The 18439-nt window shown below is 46.8% G+C and overlaps 1 protein-coding gene across 1 annotated transcript; it reads left to right on the top strand.

Annotated features, from left to right (window-relative positions):
• Positions 1–7078: 7078 nt before the first annotated feature.
• EI90DRAFT_2867159 (uncharacterized protein) lies at positions 7079–7688 on the top strand (the record flags this gene model as incomplete). The annotated part of the gene is made up of 2 exons (XM_039053834.1): positions 7079–7195; positions 7569–7688. Coding segments are annotated over 2 exons (237 nt in total), but the record flags the coding sequence as incomplete, so codon positions are not given.
• Between the last annotated feature and the right edge of the window lie 10751 nt (positions 7689–18439).

Here is an 18439-nt window from a genome sequence, read left to right as displayed (position 1 = left end):
TTGAAGGACGCCTGGTCTGGTGGCGTCACCATCTGGGACGCTGCTTTTGACAGTTCTAAGTAGAACTGTTTTAGGCCTTTTTCCGCTTCGTATTTGACGTTGTGGTATTTCTTTGTCGCTTTCAACGCGGCGGAGGCTTTGATGAAGGTTCTCATCAATATGTTGAGAACTTCGAGGAACATGCCCTCGTCTCCTCTGAGGAGAGTTTCGTCTCGGAGTCTAATTCCGAGGTCAAACGCGGGTCCCCCTAATCCACGAATCAAGCAGTCCAGGTGGACTTCGTCGAATTGGGGACCTTTGCATCCTCGCGAGGCGAGGAATCCCAGTAGTTCTGTGAACCACTGCCAGAACGATTCCATGTCGTTCTCCCCTGACCATTTCTTGTCAGGGAATGCCGGCCCATTCTTTAGGGCTTCTGGCTTCACTCCTTCTGGGTAGGGAGTGAGTATTCTCACTTCGGCCATTCTTATGGCCTTTTCGTACCATTTCTCCAGGTACTCTTCTTGCTCCCCTGCCTTCGCAGGGTCGCTATCCAATGGAGATCTCTCCTTTGGGGGGGTTTTTGCTGGGGGAAATCTTCCTCGCAGCGTTTCTTTGGTTTCAGGCGAATTCACCTGAAGTTGTATTTGTATTCTCTCATTGTTTTGAGAGGGTGTGAATGAGTTACCTCTCTGTTCGAGAGGTCCGTCATAATTGGATGTTTGGCCGAACCTTTGGTACGTGCCAATTCTCCTTCTAATCTCTGAACGATGCCTTCTTTCGGCATCGTCTTCTCCTATCCTTGGGAGAAGGATCTCCTTAGCGTCTCTGTCGAGTTGCTGGTGATATTCCAGTGTGCTTTCACTGGTGGTTCTTTTCGTGAATTTTTCACGAGTTCTATTTATGTCCTGGACCGTGGTCCAGGGGTGTTTATTTGTTTCCTCACTTTTTTGTGAGGAGTTTATTTCCTTCAGCAAATCTGTTTGTTCGCTGATTTTTTCTGTCAACGCATCGATTGCGTTGGCCATTCTTTCTAGAGTTATCTCTAGACGAGCCGTGCTATTATGGTTCGTTTCCTCGATCTTTTTCTGGATCGAGTTTATCACGTTTATTATGCGCGATTCCTGGTTTTCCAGGAGGAAGTTTGGTTGGGCGAGCAGTGACTCTCCCCAGTTGACATTTCCGCTTCTGGGGGTTCCAGAATGGGTTCTTGGAGTGAACACTCCACGCTCGCTTTGTTTTGGCGAGGCCGTTGCGGAGGGTGCTTCCCTTTCATAGAGGGGTCTGTTCGCTGGTTTCTCCTTATTTTTACGTAAGGCTTCCTCAGCGAACTCCCTCATTTCAGTTCGCCTCCTCTTCATTATCTCGGAGACCTCCTCCGAAGTTGGCGACCTTGCCTTGTCTGGCATGGTGCGTGGGAGTGTAAACAGCGGAGGTTCTTTTGGAGCTTCCGCGCTCTGAGAGATCCTGCTCTCAGGGCGTATTTTCACGCCTTCTCGGGCTTTCAGCCTGAGAAGAAGTTGATCTTCACTTTCCGTCCTCCATTCGGACGGAACCTGGAACAAGTCCAGTAGTTTTTCGGATAGCCGACGCGGGGGTTCTTCCCTTTGTTTCCCTTTGTCTGCCTTTGGGGCTTGACTTGGGGACGTGATGGGGAACTCCAGGGGATAGTGGGGCCCTGGGGTTTCCTGCGGCTCTATCCGATCAGCTTTTTGGGCTGATCGTTGGGCGCTTACGCATTTTTCGCGCAAGTTGATCACCTCGTGAGGAGGTAAGGGATCTTCCCCAGCTTGGGTTAGATCGGTTTGTTGTGGAGTTCTGGGGGTATTTTGCCCCGCACTTACTCCACGTAAGTTTCTAAAGCCTTCAGGGACCAGCCCTGAAGTGGTTGCTAATTCCGGATCGCGTTGATCCTCGTTGTCATCTGACAACGGCTTTTGGTTTGAATCTCCCATGATGGGAGATTGCGGTTTCTTAATAAACCGCTCGTTTCTTTTTAACATCGCTGCAGATGCGACCTTGCCCTTGCGGGCGTGTTTAGGCGCCATAAGCGCTTCCGAATCAGATGTTGAGATTGTGTAGTTGTGGGTTGTGTTGTAAAACACACCTCATGCACTTAAAAAAGTGTGAGGTCTTAGGGTTGCTCAGCACACAAGGCCGTAAGTGATACAAGATGGTGTATTTTACGGTGGTGTGTAAGCGGTTACCCGGAGGTTCCCGCTTGTCCACGTGACTATATGTATCTAGTTTACATGTGACTCGGGGTTCGGGGCTATTGCCCTGACAGTTTGGCCAGCCCATATACTTTACCAAGTACCAGAGTTTTCGGCACTGCCATCTAGAGTCCAGAATTTTTTCGACCTTGTACTCTTCTTCTCCATCTACAAGGTCTGGGCCCGGGTGGGGGTCAGTGGGGCGTTCCACAATGTCATCGGGGCGGTGCAGCCTGATGTTCGTCACAGACATGACTGGGTGGATTCCCTTCTGTCATGTGGTGAATCAGAGTTTAACAGCAGTGGGGGAGACGACTTTGGTGATCCTGAAGGGGCCGATCCACTTGTGGTCTAGCTTCTTGGTTGGACAGTCAGTCATGTAGTTCTGGGTGCTGAGCCAGACCTGGTCACCTTCTTGGTATGTAGGGGCTGCTCCCCAATTGCGGTCATAGTAGCAGGCCATCTCATCCGCTGCATGCTCCAGCACCACCTTCGCCTCCTCTTGCATTTTCATCATTCTTGAGGAGAACGCATCTCAGACATGTGCATGGGCTCTGTCCCCATCCTGGGGTGTTGCCCAGTGTTGAGCTCAAAGGGGGTTCAGTGGGTGGCGGAGTGGACGTGGTTGTTGTAGGTGAACTCCACTAGCGGGAGCCAGTCCACCCAGTTGTCTTGGTGGTGGTTGACAAATACTTGAAGGTAGGCTTCTATCTCCTGGTTTACCCATTTGGTCTGTCCATCTGTCTGGGGGTGGTAAGGTGCTGAGGGGGTGAGCTTGAATCTGAGGAGGTCTGCGAGTTCCTTTGAGAAATGGGAAATAAAGGCGCTTCCTCTATCGCTGAGGATCTCTTCAGGTAGGCCATGGTGCCTCCAGACGTGTTCAAGAAAAAGCCATGCGATTCCCGCTGAGTCCACCATCATCACTGTGGGGACCACATGGATGCACTTGGACAGGCAGTCCACTACAACAAGAATGGCGTTGTAGCCCTTCGACTCAGGGAGCTCCCCTACCATGTCGACAGAGATTACTTGCCAGTGGCAGGTGGGGACCTTGTTCAGGATGAGCTTTCTGACCTTGTGGGAGGGGAAGGACTTGACGCGGTTACAGGTGTCGCATCAGCGCATGTACCATCCTACATACTCTGCCATCTGAGGCCACCAGTAGTCGTGGGAGACGAGTTCCAGGGTCTGTCAGGGTTCAGCACCCTGCCTTAGGGTGCCCCAGACTCCCCACCTACTTTATTCCTTGATTGTTGCCTTGTTGTTGCCTTTGTGTGTTGTGTACATGCGCGCTGAAGGAGCGGAGCTGGATCACCTTATGTAACCAGTTTCCTATGTCCAATAACTTTGTGCTGATTTGCATACTGACCGTGTTTTGGTTGCCAAATATATAATTGTTCACTGTCTAAACAACAATAAACACCCCCCAACGATCTCACCTGACGTATAGATCATCTATGGATAAAATTCTATATTGACTTTACTATGATTTCTAGTCAATATTACACCTAGATATACCACTTTTCAGTAGGACATGATTTTCCTGATAATTTACTGAAGGAAAACTACTAATAAAATAATTCTGCAATAAATGTTACTCAATACAGGAGTGACCAAACTGCTCTTTCTATCGCTTAGAGTGCATGCTAGTTATCTAGCAGGTTCAGGATCGCTCACTTTTCTCCTGTGGTGTGATAACCAAGTATTACTGAGAGATTATTCAATTAAGAAGTCCCTCCACCAAATTCTCACTAATTCTCACTATGACACTTTTGTTCAGCTGTGTCTAACTGACCCTAACTCACGCTTAGAGTGACGTGTTAGTTTTATATTAGCTAACAACTAATATTTGCTTTTATCTTTTGGAGCAAATGAACCAACCACTGGTGAGGAGAATTAAACTTTTATTTCTACCTGAGGTTTGAGAGGGGGCAGAAGCGGCGGCCTTTTATGCTTTTCAGAGGCCTCTCTACTCCCACGCCTCGCACTAGTTACATGTGCTACATTTGTATTATAGATAGTTCTAGAATGATATAGGGGCTTGGGCTGTGTAAGCTTAATAATGGACTTAGGACATGACTCAGCAATAAGTAATTCATTTCTTTGTCTTTTGGGCCGATCTTAGCGTGGTCTTGTAGCGCTAAAGCTATGCTCTACACCGCCTTAATTACGAACGGTTATCTTTAGAAATGACTTGGCTATAAAGGAACTTTCTAGACTGTTCTCTAATTCACCCCTTTTTGTGAAGCCGCATCATTACTAATGTTCTAGAGCTTTCCCAATTAATTAACTGATCCGCGGACTTCTGAATCACTTTATGCTTATGATCCGAGATCCAGATCATCAATCATTCCTTTGTTCCGATTTATTTGAGCTTAAAATCAAAAAGTTTTGATGAATCATGGGAAAATATACAAGATCCAGTTTTTTAGCATTTTCTCCTCTTCTGATGCGATCAAAAACTGTCCACCCGCGTCGGGGAATACTCTGTCATATGGTATTTGGTCTGCCAGACTTCCGGGCGCCAATATATTTCCCTTGAGTCACATTACTTTTTATAAGAACTAGCAAATAAATATATATGAATTATAAGGTGTTTCGCCGTTTGAGCGATATCTCCGTCAGTTTTGAAGCTTTTAGAATGAAACAAAACCGTGGATAAAGTTTAGAAACAGTCCTTTCAGATGGTAAAAAGATTACAGTCAAAAGTTTACTGGTTCCCGAGATATCACATTTCTTTCCCAATGTTCCTTCTTATTCTGCCGTCTATGTGCTATTTTCTTGTTGTAGGGATATATTCTTTGAATATTACACCTATGCCAGGTTCTAGGCATGCTTGTAGTAGATTAAATCTCATGCTACATGGGTGTAGATAATTTATAATGATCTTCTAATGTCTGTCCAGTCTCATAAAGATCATGAGATCTGTTAAACATCTGAACTTGTCACCTTTTTGTTGACTATTCTGATAGATCATTGTTTTATTCTTTGAATATTATTTCTCCTACAGTGCACGGAATAGTGTGGGAACTTTCTGAGCGAGCAGCTCACCCAGAATGTTCCCACACTTACTGGGCACTGCCACCTGGGTGGTCCCTCCGGGTCACACTACACAACTCTAGGAGCTGTATAGTTGTGGGCATGTGACCCATTCCTTTATATAGCAACCATGTGGGGAGATGAGACCTTTACCCTTCTTCTCATCTCATGCCCCACATAGTGTGAGGACAGGTTAGATGGGGGTTGAGGTCAGGGAGCCTCCGAGTCCGAGGCCAGGCCCTGACAGGGTCTTCCATCGCCCCGGGTGCCCTGTCACCTGCGTGTCATGGTGTAACCACACCAGGTCATGGCGGAGTTGCAGGTCCTTGGGGACATATATCCTCCCCCTGTATAGGACTAGCTCTCCTTGTTTCTCCCATTCATCTGACCTAACCATCCCTTCTCCTAGTTCTCACATCACCTTCACTACACTCTCATCCAGGTCCCTTGCCCCATGGATCCTCTCGAGGATAGTCATCTCCTCTCCCTCTATGGAGATCGCCTCCATTGCGTGGGTCTCAAACCAAGTTGGTTGGAGGAGTGTCAGCCCCTCATTGTCATCCTTGCCCCTCAGGTGATCAGCGCGGTGTGAGAGTGCATCGGGTTTCCCCATGAGCTTTCCTGGGCAGTGGATGAGGGTAAAGTGGAACTGGGAGAGGAGTGACCAACGTGCTTGGCGCTGGTTCAGGTGCTGTGCGGTGCAGAAGTATCCCAGATTACGATGGTCAGTGTAGACCTCAACCTTCTCTTCTGCTCCTTGCAGGAAGTGCCACCATTCCTCAAGGGCGTTGCAAGCGGGGAGAATGGCTGAAGAGGCTGCAGGGGCACAAGACCTCTGAACCTGAGCAGACCACCCTCACACACACACACAGGTAACGAAAGGGGGAGGAGCAAAACCGCAGCATTGACAGACTCACTGGCGGACCTTCCTACTAGGTCCGAAAACTCAAACTTCCATGAAAAACCAACTAAACCAACTGGTGGACCTTCCCTAGGGCCAAGCAAGGCATCCTGCCTTCTCAACGTCACCCTAAACCTAACTGAACTCGTTCACACGCTCCCAGATGCAGTACTGTCAGACTGGCACTAAAGTGGGGAAGGAGAAGATCTCTTATCATACTAAATACATGTTTGTATATAACCAAAGCTAATGTCCGAGCAATCCGACGGTGTTAGGGACGGACAGAAACGGACAGAACAACATAGAACAAAGAAAACAACAGAAAACATGATAAATATATGGGTGCGGCCACACAATCGATAGAATTCGACGATCTCCACAACGGCTGCACCAAATCACCCGATGCTGGACTTGTTCGACTCACCTTGACGGTAGCTTTCTAACGATATAAAATGCGTCTGGATCGGAGAAGAACTGGGGGAGATATGATGAAAATATTATAGAAGCGGCCCGATATGGAAACTAAGTGGCCGTAACCTGGTCCGGAAAAATATCAAAAAATACAGAGATGATGGGGGAAGTGCAATGGGCTGGGGGATTGTGTGTCGGGTCCCAGGTAGCATCTGTAGACCGTTATATGGTGGTGTTTGGGTACTACTGGCTCATCCCTCCCACAATGTGGAAGTATAAACTTGGATTTTAGATTCAGAGAGTGGCAGCTGAGTGTGATGAAGATAGGCATGCTAATTTCCGACAATACATGGCAATGAACTACTGAGCAAACCAACTTGTATTCGTGGATGAAACTGGGGTTAACCGTCAGACAGGAGCCCGGGTGCATGGTTGGGCACCTTGTGGAGAGCACATGCAACGCCATGACTTTTTTATTTGTGGCACAAAGTAAGTCAGGTTCTAGAAAGATATTGTATAAGTTGACAATCTCCTCACTAGGTATTCTGTCCTCCCTGCAATGTCACTGGATGGTATTCTGCACTGTGACATCCAGGTCGGCACATACATGGCCAAGTCTTTTGACCACTTTATTGAGGCTCTTCTGGCCACTGTCAGGATACCGAGCTGCTCAGAGCTAAGGTCAAGAGATCCAGTAGATGTGGAGGTAAGACTAGGAAGGTCTGGGTCGGTCTCAATAGGAGAACCATGAGGTGTGCTAGGCAACACAGGCTCCAGCTGAGCAGCGAGGGGAAATGAGAGAAGAAAGCTGGCCCTTCCTACTTGCTACTCAGGGGATAATATAGCCTACTACATGCACAGCCAATCTACACAGGTGTTTGATCTAGCTATGTGGGGCTATGCTGGATCAAGGACTTGGATCATGGATCATGGATCAAGGATCAAGGATCAGGGATCAGGGATCATGGATCACGGATCACAGGGTTGGATCATGGGGCTGTGTAGTGTCATCAATCATGAGTAAGCAGGCTGGAAACAGGTGTACTCTGACAGCCACAATGAACCCCTTCCCACAGCGAAACTCGGTTCTTGTGATGGATAATGTGGCAATTCACAAATCTGATCAGCTTGCACAAATGTGTGAGGATCGGTAAGTAATTGAATATTTGGTATCATTATTGTTCTTATCCTTGCCCTTTGTAGTGGAGTCTGATTGGAGTATCTTCCCCCATATTCCCTGGACTTCAACCCAATTGAAGAAGACATTTCATCCATCAAGGCTTGGCTGCAATGCAACCACTCATATGTAAACAATGAGCTGGCCTCACAGTCCCTTCATCGTGCAACAGACTTACTCTTGTCTGCTGTGTTCTCCGTAACGCCTGTGAAAGCTTGAGGTTGGTTTCATCACTCAGGCTACCTCTAAACTCTTGTACAATACTTGAAAATATAATGCATTTCACACATGCATAGTGATAGAACAGAAGTAAAAAAGAAAAGAGATGTAAAAAAAGAGGTAGGGGTAGGTTGATTGGGTGGGCTGTGGCTCAGAGGAAAACATCTGAGTCTGCATCGTTGGCATCAAGCTCATCATCACTGAGCTCCACCGGATCATGCCTAACCCCAGAATGGGAGGTAGCACCAAGATGCCGTTCAATGTCAAACCCAACGTCATCCTCACTTTCGGAGTTGGATCCAAGGTAGGCGATCGGAGGGGTGTTGTGTCAGGGCATGCCCCGACATGCCCCGCCCAACCCTTGCTCCACTGTGTCAGGGCACACCCGCCTGACCCGGCCCCACCTAACCCAGTGCCCCACCATCCACTCCTCCCAACCTCCCCCCTCTTCCCCTTTTTTCCCTTCCCTTTCTTCTTCCCCTTCTTTTCTATTCTCTCTCCTCTTTATTCCTTTCTTATCACATGGACGACTTCCTTTGTATCAATGTACCATTGACCCGGCTGCAGTGTAACGCGCCCGAACCCGGACACACCGGACGACCCCCCGCATACCGGACGCTCCTAGAACCTCTTACGGAGGTACCCGGATGGAGGTGGCTGTGTGCTTGGATGATGTGGCACTTCCCACATGGCCTTCAACCACATGTATATAAACACAGCCTAAGTGGGAACTGAGAAGCAACCTTCTTCTCACATTTCCCACTTTAGGCAAGTAGCTTACACTTCCCCTGATAATAACAATAACACATTTCCCACTTTAGTCTCAGTGGCCAGGGACCCTTGTCTGCTTCAGGCCCGTTGTTACGCGCGCCCGCGTTTTTAAATATAAGGCTATGGCACGTAAGTGTCTCAGACTCGTATTAGAGATCTATAAATTGTATGTACCTATGGCACATAAGTGTCTGCGCCAACAGTTAGACAATTTTTGTAAAGAATAATAAAATCTATCTCACCTCAGACTCGTGTTAGAGATCTGAGGGAGAGGGAGTCCAAAAAACTCCCTTCTTATACGCGAACTACACCAGTGGTGAGCCCATCGCATAAAGAAGAAAAATGGGGTGCAAAAGACGTGCCCCAAAACTTCACTTCCGCCACCAACAATCAACACCATCCTCGCCACTCCGTCATCGGAACCGATTGTTGATATTCCAACACGCCCTCTCAACGATGGTTCCCATCGACAATTCCCATTCCCCTCGTAAATTTATCATGTTTCTCGAATGCGAGTCCTTTTGTGAGGATATCGGCCACTTGGTCCGCGGTTGGAATGTATTCGAGTATAATATCTCCGTCGTAAACGCAATCTCGAATGAAATGCTGTCGGACACGGATATGTTTAGTACGAGCGTGAAAAGCGGGGTTCATGGCGAGTGCTAATGTGCCTTGGTTATCGCCAAGTATGGTGGTAGGAACAGATGGAGGACGAAGGACATCACCAATGAACTGTTGCATCCAAATCGCCTCCTTTGCCGCATGGGTCAACGCCATGTATTCTCCCTCAGTGCTCGACAACGCGGTGGATGGCTGTTTCTTTGAGCTCCATGACACAGCACTGCCAGCCATGATAAAGACATAGCCGGAAATGGACCTATTGTCACGAGCATCGCCCGCCCAGTCAGAGTCAGAGTAGGCCGTGAAGTCACCTTCGCGTGCTTTTCCGTTGTACATGAGCTTGTAGTCCTTAGTACAGTTGAGGTATTTGAGAACCCGGTTTACCGCATTGAGGTGGTCTTTTCCAGGATTGGCCGAGTATTGGCTTAGAGCGCCTACGGCATATGCGATATCGGGGCGAGTTCCCAGCATTGCGTTGTAGGAGAAATAACGGCCACACTATGGAAACCTATTATGGAAATATGCCAGATAAATCACAAAACCTCATACGACAAGTAGATATGAGAACATAGAAGGACCTGAATTTTAACGAATTTTACGAATTTTTACGAATTATTATGACTATACACGATAAATCGAAAGAAAGAAAAATAACAAAAATACTTCAAGCTTACCATCAACGAGACGGAATTCTCGGGGGAATTTATAGCAAATATTAAACCAAGAATTAGGACAATCGACCAAGATTTGACTATAAAAACAATCAGAGAACCTCCACGGAAACTACTTTCCCACGTCCGCACATGTAGCCAAGGATGGAAGTACCATGGAACAAAGATTCCTCAGGAACTAATGCAAAGGTCAAAGTCGTGTTTATAATAGGAAATGTAGATGTTCCCCAAACGGAACCAATGAGAGTAATTACAGGGGAAACTACCCATAAACGACGGAGATATGACTAAAACTCCTGCAAAACGAGGACAATGTCTAAAAGGCAAGCGCGAAGATTAACCAGTAACGACCGAGACAAGCTTGATGGCCCATTAGAAAGGAAGGGATCTAATCTTAATCCTCCCAAATTTTCATAATAAAAGGATCATGCGTTAATGAGATATCCAATAACGGGAATAGTGACATCAAAAGTCCGAGCTCAGGGACAAGACGATGTTTGCGTAGGATCCATAATTAAAACATACAACGAAATTTACACAGAAATTATTAAAAATGGGAAACTATAGTTATGCAAATTCTCAGCCCAAACGGTCCAGCCGTTGTGAAGTTATACCCATGACGGGAATATAGGAATCCGCATCATGTATAATGACACGTGAGGGTGGCGATGCGCAGGGAACCGGCCGTTGGAACCGAGATCCGCACTTCGGCAGATCGCGAAGACCAATTTCCATCCAAATAAGGAAGAGCCCGGTCAAAACAAAGCACGGAAAGTGCAAAACAACCTTAGATCATGAGGGAAAAATCTGAAATAAATCACAGAAGCCCATATGAAAGAAATAAACACCCGCGCATATCATAAATCCCAAACAACTAAACGAAAACGGCTCCCGCATACGAACGACTATGGGAACAACGCACGTGATTACCGAATGTGCGCGCGAAACTTTGCTAACTCAACGAATACAGGGAAATAGGACACAACCTTAGTACCATTGGAAAGGTGGGAATAAATGAAAATTTATGATACCAAGAACGTGAGAAAACATCCAGAAATGAATGAGATACAAGGACATGAAGTTAGAAACCTGAAAACACGCGGGAAGACAGCTTCAAGAGGTCTAGAGCCCTAAATAAAATACATAAAAATATGATATCTTCGAGGACGACCTACTATAACAACGAACAATACATATGGAGGATTAGGATGTGATAATACAAAGGGGAATCAGGGAATATGAACGAAATTCACGAAAACTACTAAACTACGATGGACCATGGCGGGAATTTTAGGGAACGATGTTCTAATGAAGTAGAGAGCTACAACACATTCGTTTGAGTAATTCTTGATTACTAGCAACTTTTTCTTTCAGTTTTAAACCTGAATAATTCACTCATTTATCATTTCAGTCTCATTTTAACTAAATGTCACTAAATAAAATTGGAATAAATCAGCTGAAGGTCTCAGCACAGTCGCACGCATAGTAATGCGAGGTTTGAATTCAGTATGACCGAGTCATAGCGAACTTAATGGAAAATATGGGGATTTTGATATAGGGAACTGCGGCAAATGCGGCGCAGACAAATTCTAATTAACCATTAAAATAGCTTAGGCGAGGAAGGACAATAAGGATTCCAGGCGCAGTCTGACCGCAGTAGAGCTGCAGTTCAGTGCAGCAAAGCGCAGTGGAACTATAGCGTGAAAATTTCACTTTTTATTCAGTTTGAGAAAAATACACTGTAAATAAATCCTGTAAATAGAAGGTAGAGCGTGAAAAAGGAAGGCGACCCAAGGAGTATAAAAAGGAGACCCTTTCTGCGACTTTTCGCCCCCCTTAGAGAAGTAAGAAAATAGAGTATTATTTTTCTCAAGCATTTCTGGTTGTCACTCCAGTGCGAAAAAGTGATATACAGTTAAGATTGCCACTGTAGTAAAAGGCAGCAATTAAGGAGAGAAATATTAAGTAGATATTTCAACAGGAGAGCTGGTTAACACTCCAGATTTCAAAGTGTAAACACAAAACAGTTATTTTGCTACTGTTAAAACAAGCAATAAAATAAGACAAAAATAAAACAAACTCAAGGGACACTCCAGACATAATCCAAATTCATTAACTGAATAGAATCTTTGAAACTTCACCAAGTAGAAGATTAAATCCAAATTAAACAACGCTACACAGAATTACACCTAGACAAATTAGGAAATTTCAATAAAGAAACAGCTCCGCAGGGTTCGGTTTATCTGTAAGTCAATTCCCAGAAACTTTAAAACTAACCCATAAAAATAGAATTCGCCAAAACACTCGGATTGGTACTATATTTACAATAAACAACACTAGTACACTTCCCCATCCTAACTAAAGAACCAGGGAACAGCTTGGTGGTGGTCTCGTTTGAACCTCCCAACTGACCTTCCTTTGTTCTCTCCTTCAGCGTACATGATACTACCAATGCGGGATTGATAGTCGCGGACGTTCACTTCAGAGGTGTCGAGTCGTGACAATTTGAGACCGGCAGCGATAGGAGTAGAGATGGGTCGAGCGTTAGAGAAACCGAATTGATCGCATCTTGACATCCATCTGGTCGATTTCTAAGTCAAGACATGCACCGATTGCAAGGAGTATCTGGATGGAAGCCCATTTGACTACAGGCGCAAATGTCTCGTCATAGTCGACCTGGTAAATCTGACTGAAGCCTTTAGCGACAATCCTTGCCTTGTAGTGCTCTATTGCACCATCTGCCCCTCGCTTCAAGGCAAATACCCATCTGCATCCGACCACATTACCGGAGCCTACCTCATCTGTACTAACCAGACTGTATGTCCGGGTTTCCTTTAGTGAAAGAAGTTCATCCTGGCAAGCTTCAAGCCAGGAGTCCGTGTCGGGTCGATCTAGGGCTTCATGATAGGTGCGTGGAACTTCGGTATGGGCTACATAGGCGTGTACTTCACCCTCTCGTTGGGCATTGTTTGGTTTGTCAGGCTGACTTCCTCGATCATAGGAACTAACAAAGTATCGGTCGTCGTCGTCTCGTACTCGGGGTCGGCGTACTCGTCCTGATCGTCTCGGCATTTCCGGCACTACTTCTTCTCGCGCGTCGTTGTAGGTGGGATAATCGCCCACGCACAGAGCCGGCTCAGATACCCCTTCCAACATTCAGAAACCACTTCCATTCACGCGACAACTCGATATGAATTTGGTACCCAAAAATAGTGCTAATTCGTACGATTCCGACGGTATCAAAAACGTCCCAATCGGTGAAGATTTGACGGAGTTCTATGTTGGGAAAGTTAGGCACGGGCATGTGCGGGCGTGGGAATCTCAAGCAGCAACCCAGAATTCCAGCCTCACTCGTTCCCACGGCGTCTAATAAATTGGTAAAAATGCTCATTGGCTGCATAATAGTTCTATTCAGTCACATTTCCAATTTCGGCTCTTAATTCCGTAAATCCATTGAGATATCGCTTATTTCCTTATATTTTCATATTTTGCCATCATTTCAGATATTGATTGATATTCTTTTATTGTTACTATTACCCCTTTTTATTATTTCGCCTAATAAGGTACCCAGGTGCCATATGGCACCAATATTTGCCATCTATTATTTCTAAAAATAATTATTTCTTATAATCCTGTACATACCGGATTTTGGAATAGAAGTTCTCCCCTCCCCCATTTTCTCTAAGGTGCTAGGATGTGCTAGAGAGGGTGTGAGTGAGTGGAATTCCAACAGTAGGAATAAGGGCAGTGATCTAGCTCACAACGAGTGAGTAGTGGACACTGAGCCCGGACCTTGCGGAAATCCCGGAGAACCCACACAGAGTTTAAGGATCGAGAGTCAAGCAAAGTCTAGTCAAGAAGTAGGAGTTTTGGAGAGTTTGGCCCCATGAGCTTAGTCGGCATAGAGAGCCGCGAGCCCTCTTTCATCGTCATTCAACCCATCTTCAACTCTACCATTTATCTCTCTGGATTCCTTATTTCCACCCTCCACGATGCTTGTCGCACCTCCTTCCACCCTCTGACCCTCAGCTCTCTGGCCCTCAACTTCTTCATCCCTTTGAACAATGTGTGATCCCAACACAACTTCGGGCACTTCAATAGTGACACGCTCTGACTCGGTAGGCCCTTCGAAGAAATGGACATCTCGGGATTCGTGGATTCTACGGGTAGTCGGGTCATAGATGATGAACGCCTTTTTACCGATGGCAAGTCCGAGGTGGACTCCCGTTATAGAGCGGCTTGCAAGCTTGTCCCGTTGGTTCTCAGGGACAGCAAGAGTGGCTTTGCAGCCAAAGGTGCGTATGGTGGAGACAGATGGCTTATTTCCCGTCCACAGTTCGTAGGGTGAAATGCCATCTGGGAGTGATGAATGTGGGACGACATTTTTGATGCGAGTAGCATGTCGTAGGGCATATGGCCAAGCAGTGCGCCCGACTAGAGACTTCACACTTTCCAACATCGCGATCGTCATAGTGACCAGTGTTCTGTTAACACGTTCAGCCACACCATTTTCCTGCAGTGTGTTGGGATTTGTCTTTTCATGGACTATCCCGGCATCCTTCAAATACTTGATGAAGTCTGAAGAGAAGTACTCTCCTCCTCCATCAGTGCGCAAGATTTTGAGTTTGTTTCCAGATTGCCGTTCTGCCTCTGCCAAGAATTCTTTGAAGATTTCAAGAGCATCACTCTTTTTCTTGATGGGGTAGACGGTGAGGAATCGGGAATGGTCATCGACGAATGTGATAAAATATCGGAAGCCTTCTCGGGTGATGGTTTGGACTTCGCAGATGTCGGAGAAGACTCGTCCAAGGACTTCCTTGGAACGGGTAAGTGTTTCTTTTGGGATTGGAGATCGGGTATGTCCTGATGCTTCACATTCCTCACAGTATTCTGTTGGCTCATTTCCTCCTATATCTATTCCCCTGGCCATACCACTTCAGACCATTTTCAGGATTGAATCCACTGAAATGTGTCCAAGTCGGGCATGCCACACATCAATGGAAGCTGTTGCCGTTGTTGTACGTGCAAGTTGGGCAGCCTCGACATTGTCTGTTTCATGTTTCGTGATGTATGCTTGTTCCGCTCCAAAGATAGTGCAGGTTAATCGATATAATCCATTTGATGAGAATGCCATCCCAATGAGATCATTGTTGGGATTGTATATCTGACATTTGTTGCCGGCGAAGCGGATATTCGATCCGCATTTAGTGAGGTGTGTGACGGATAGTAGGTTGGTGCCGATCTGGGGGCAATAAAGTACTTCCTTGAGTATGGCATATCGCTCACCGAAACTATTGTGAATGATGACATGTATCTGTCCTTGCCCGATGGCATTCAAGACGCATTTATCACCAAGGTAAATGGGACAGGGAGGATTGAGAGATGTAAAGAATGAGAACCACTCGCGGTGTGCGCACATGTGCGATGATGCACCGGAGTCCACAACCCACTCAGATATCTGAGTAGGACCATGTTTTGCAACTGCAGCATGTTCTCCAGCTAGGAGAACATCCACTTTAGCTTCCTTCTTGTTGTCCTTCGAGGGTTTCTTGGACTGTCCATTGCTGGACTTTGACGGACGTTGTCCCTCAGATCCGCCCCCTTCGGCCCAACACTGTTCAAATGTGTGGCCTATTTTGTTACACTTTGGATTAGTGCAACGTGGGCGGTCTTTACCCTTCTGGGACTTCTTTCCTGCTAGTTTGTTGCCTTTCTCCGGTAGTTTCGCAGATTTAACAAGTAGTGCGGCTGTCTCAGCCTCCTCGCTTTTAATAGATTTTTCTTCTCTGATGATCTGGCCTATGAGGGTTTCACAAGCTAGTGTCGATGCATCCTGAGTATTGGCTATAGCTATAGTCTTGAGTGGTTTATACGCAGGTGGAAGAGCTTTGGCGATAATCAGCGCAAATTTTGCATCTGTTATAGTGTCACCGAGTGAATCCAGTTGTTGGCACAGTATCCGCATCTGATTGATCTGAGGCTCCAAAGGTTTGGAGTCATCCAGTTTGATGTGGTGTAGATCATAAGCCAGGTCCGAGGCATCCAGAGCCCCTTGTCCAACAAAGCGCTTCTCTAACGCTACCCAAGCCTCTTTTGCGCTTTTCTTGTCTTCGGCAATGTTAAGTGGGTTTTCTTCAAGCGTGAGACAGATCTGTGCTAGCGCTCTCTCATCCTTTTCATCCCAAACTTGGGTAGGGTCCGGAGAGGGAGCTGTAGACGTTTGCGGAGCAGCAGGAGTTTGTGAAGCCGAAGCCGTGGGGGATTGTGGAGCAGCAGCAGAAGTAGAGATAGGAGTGGGGCGATTAGAGGTTGTTGCCTTAGGGTTTACAACGCTCCAGAGACCTCTGTCTATGAGCACCATGCGGGGACCAAATCCGATAGTTCTTTCCATCGTTCTTCAACTTTTCAATGTTATGAACGCTTTTGGTATTATCGTTTGAGTTGGCCATCTCTGGGCTCATAACCTTTTAAATATAAGGCTATGGCACGTAAGTGTCTCAGACTCGTGTTAGAGGTCTATAAATTGTATGTACCTATGGCACGTAAGTGTCTGCGCCAACAGTTAGACAATTTTTGTAAAGAATAATAAAATCTATCTCACCTCAGACTTGTGTTAGAGATCTGAGGGAGAGGGAGTCCAAAAAACTCCCTTCTTATATGCGAACTACACCAGTGGCGAGCCCGTCGCATAAAGAAGAAAAATGGGGTGCAAAAGACATGCCCCAAAACTTCACTTCCGCCACCAACAATCAACACCGTCCTCGCCACTCCGTCGTCAGAACCGATTGTTGATATTCCAACACACGTCATACCTACCGGACCCTCAGCCTCGGGCGATACACCTGGGCGCTCTCAACCCCGGGTCGGTCCCTGACACACTGCCCCCTGCTCTGCACCGCTTCTTCTTTCTTTCTTTCCTTCTCTTATATGGACCACCTTTCCTGCTGTTCAATGTATCACTGGCGCACATGCCACATCCCCCTCCTGTACCTACCATCCCTATATCGCCGCCACTGCCGCCACGCTCACCTTGCGCCTACAGCAGACCCTCTCAGGATATCCCATGGAAACACCTGGAGAGCCACGGCTGTATGTGAGGGTGACGTGGTGCACCCCACGTGATTGATCCCACATGTATATAATAACAGCTGGAGTGGGAACCAAAGAAGTAGCCTTCTTCTCACATTCCCACTTCAGACCAAGTGGTCGGGGATGCTCACCCCATGACGGGACCACCCTCTCCAACGGCTCCTTCGTGCCGGAACATTGATGTCCGAGGCCTTGGTACGACAACATGTCGGCAAAATGACGCCTATACCGACGACCCGCATGTTCAGCCCCTCCCCTCTCCTTCTACTCCATCCTTCTACTCCATCCTTCCACTCAAATCCTTTGCTAGCAATTCCTCGTCGTCGCCCACCTGGGTTCCCTTCCGGAGCATGGTATTTCGGCACTTTCGATGGAGTCAGCGCTTTCACTTAGTCGACCGAGTCGGGCGAGTTCATTGCGCCTTACAGCGTTACGAATGTCAGTTTTTAATTTATGAATCTCACAGGTCCCCACCACTTGCTCATATTTCATCCCTACTCCTGTATCCCCTCGACCCAATCCTCCCTGGTGATCCAGCAGACATGCACCTTTCCGAACCGGATGCGTGACTCAGATGCATCCCGATTTACGGCTTCCCACCAAGCATGCACGAGGACCTCGGCGTTAATTCGTCTGTTGCAGGGAGAACACCCATTGCTCTGGATAGGAAACATGGTTTGATGGCAGAACAGAGTCCACTGTCTCCATGCGGTACCCGCCGGTTAACGTGAGTTGCGTCAACCAACTAGGAGCCTCATGTGGTGATCGAATGCCGTTTGATGCTACCAATCACGAATCTCTATCACCTCCGGTCGAGCAAGGATGCGACTCAACTTCTGCTCCAAGACCGGATGACGACTCCAATTGTCGTCGAAATTAGCAAGTCGTTTAGGATGGGTCGCGGGTCATTGCGATTCCTTCTTCACTTGTTAGTCGCCTAGTTCGAGCGTTTTTCTGTCACTGCGTTATACATTGTCCTCCGATTTGTACATCGTTGCGCTTGACATTTTATAATATTAATGATAACGAGTTAGTTGTGAACGGCAGGTGAAGGGGGAAACAACATCCTCTTGCTCTGGAGTCAAACGGTGACCCGAACAAGGATCATATATCTACATCAAGATTTCCTTGCATGGATCAGATGAGCCAAGCGTCCTTCTTCCGGCATTGGTTGCTGCACTCATGGAATCCCCATCCGACATCCACCTATGGCCCATTGATAAACATTGCTCCTACGATACTGGCGGAGATAGTTTGAGGACTGAAGGAACACTCTCTCCCCTACTAGGTTGGAAGCAGAGTGGGTTGGTTGGCGGAAAGAAGAGAAGACAAATTACTTTTTGAACAT

This window comes from Cantharellus anzutake, assembly GCF_015039405.1.
Source record: "Cantharellus anzutake strain C23 chromosome Unknown EI90scaffold_25, whole genome shotgun sequence".
Classification (NCBI taxonomy): Eukaryota; Fungi; Basidiomycota; class Agaricomycetes; order Cantharellales; family Hydnaceae; genus Cantharellus; species Cantharellus anzutake.
This window is presented reverse-complemented; position numbering and strand designations above follow the sequence as displayed.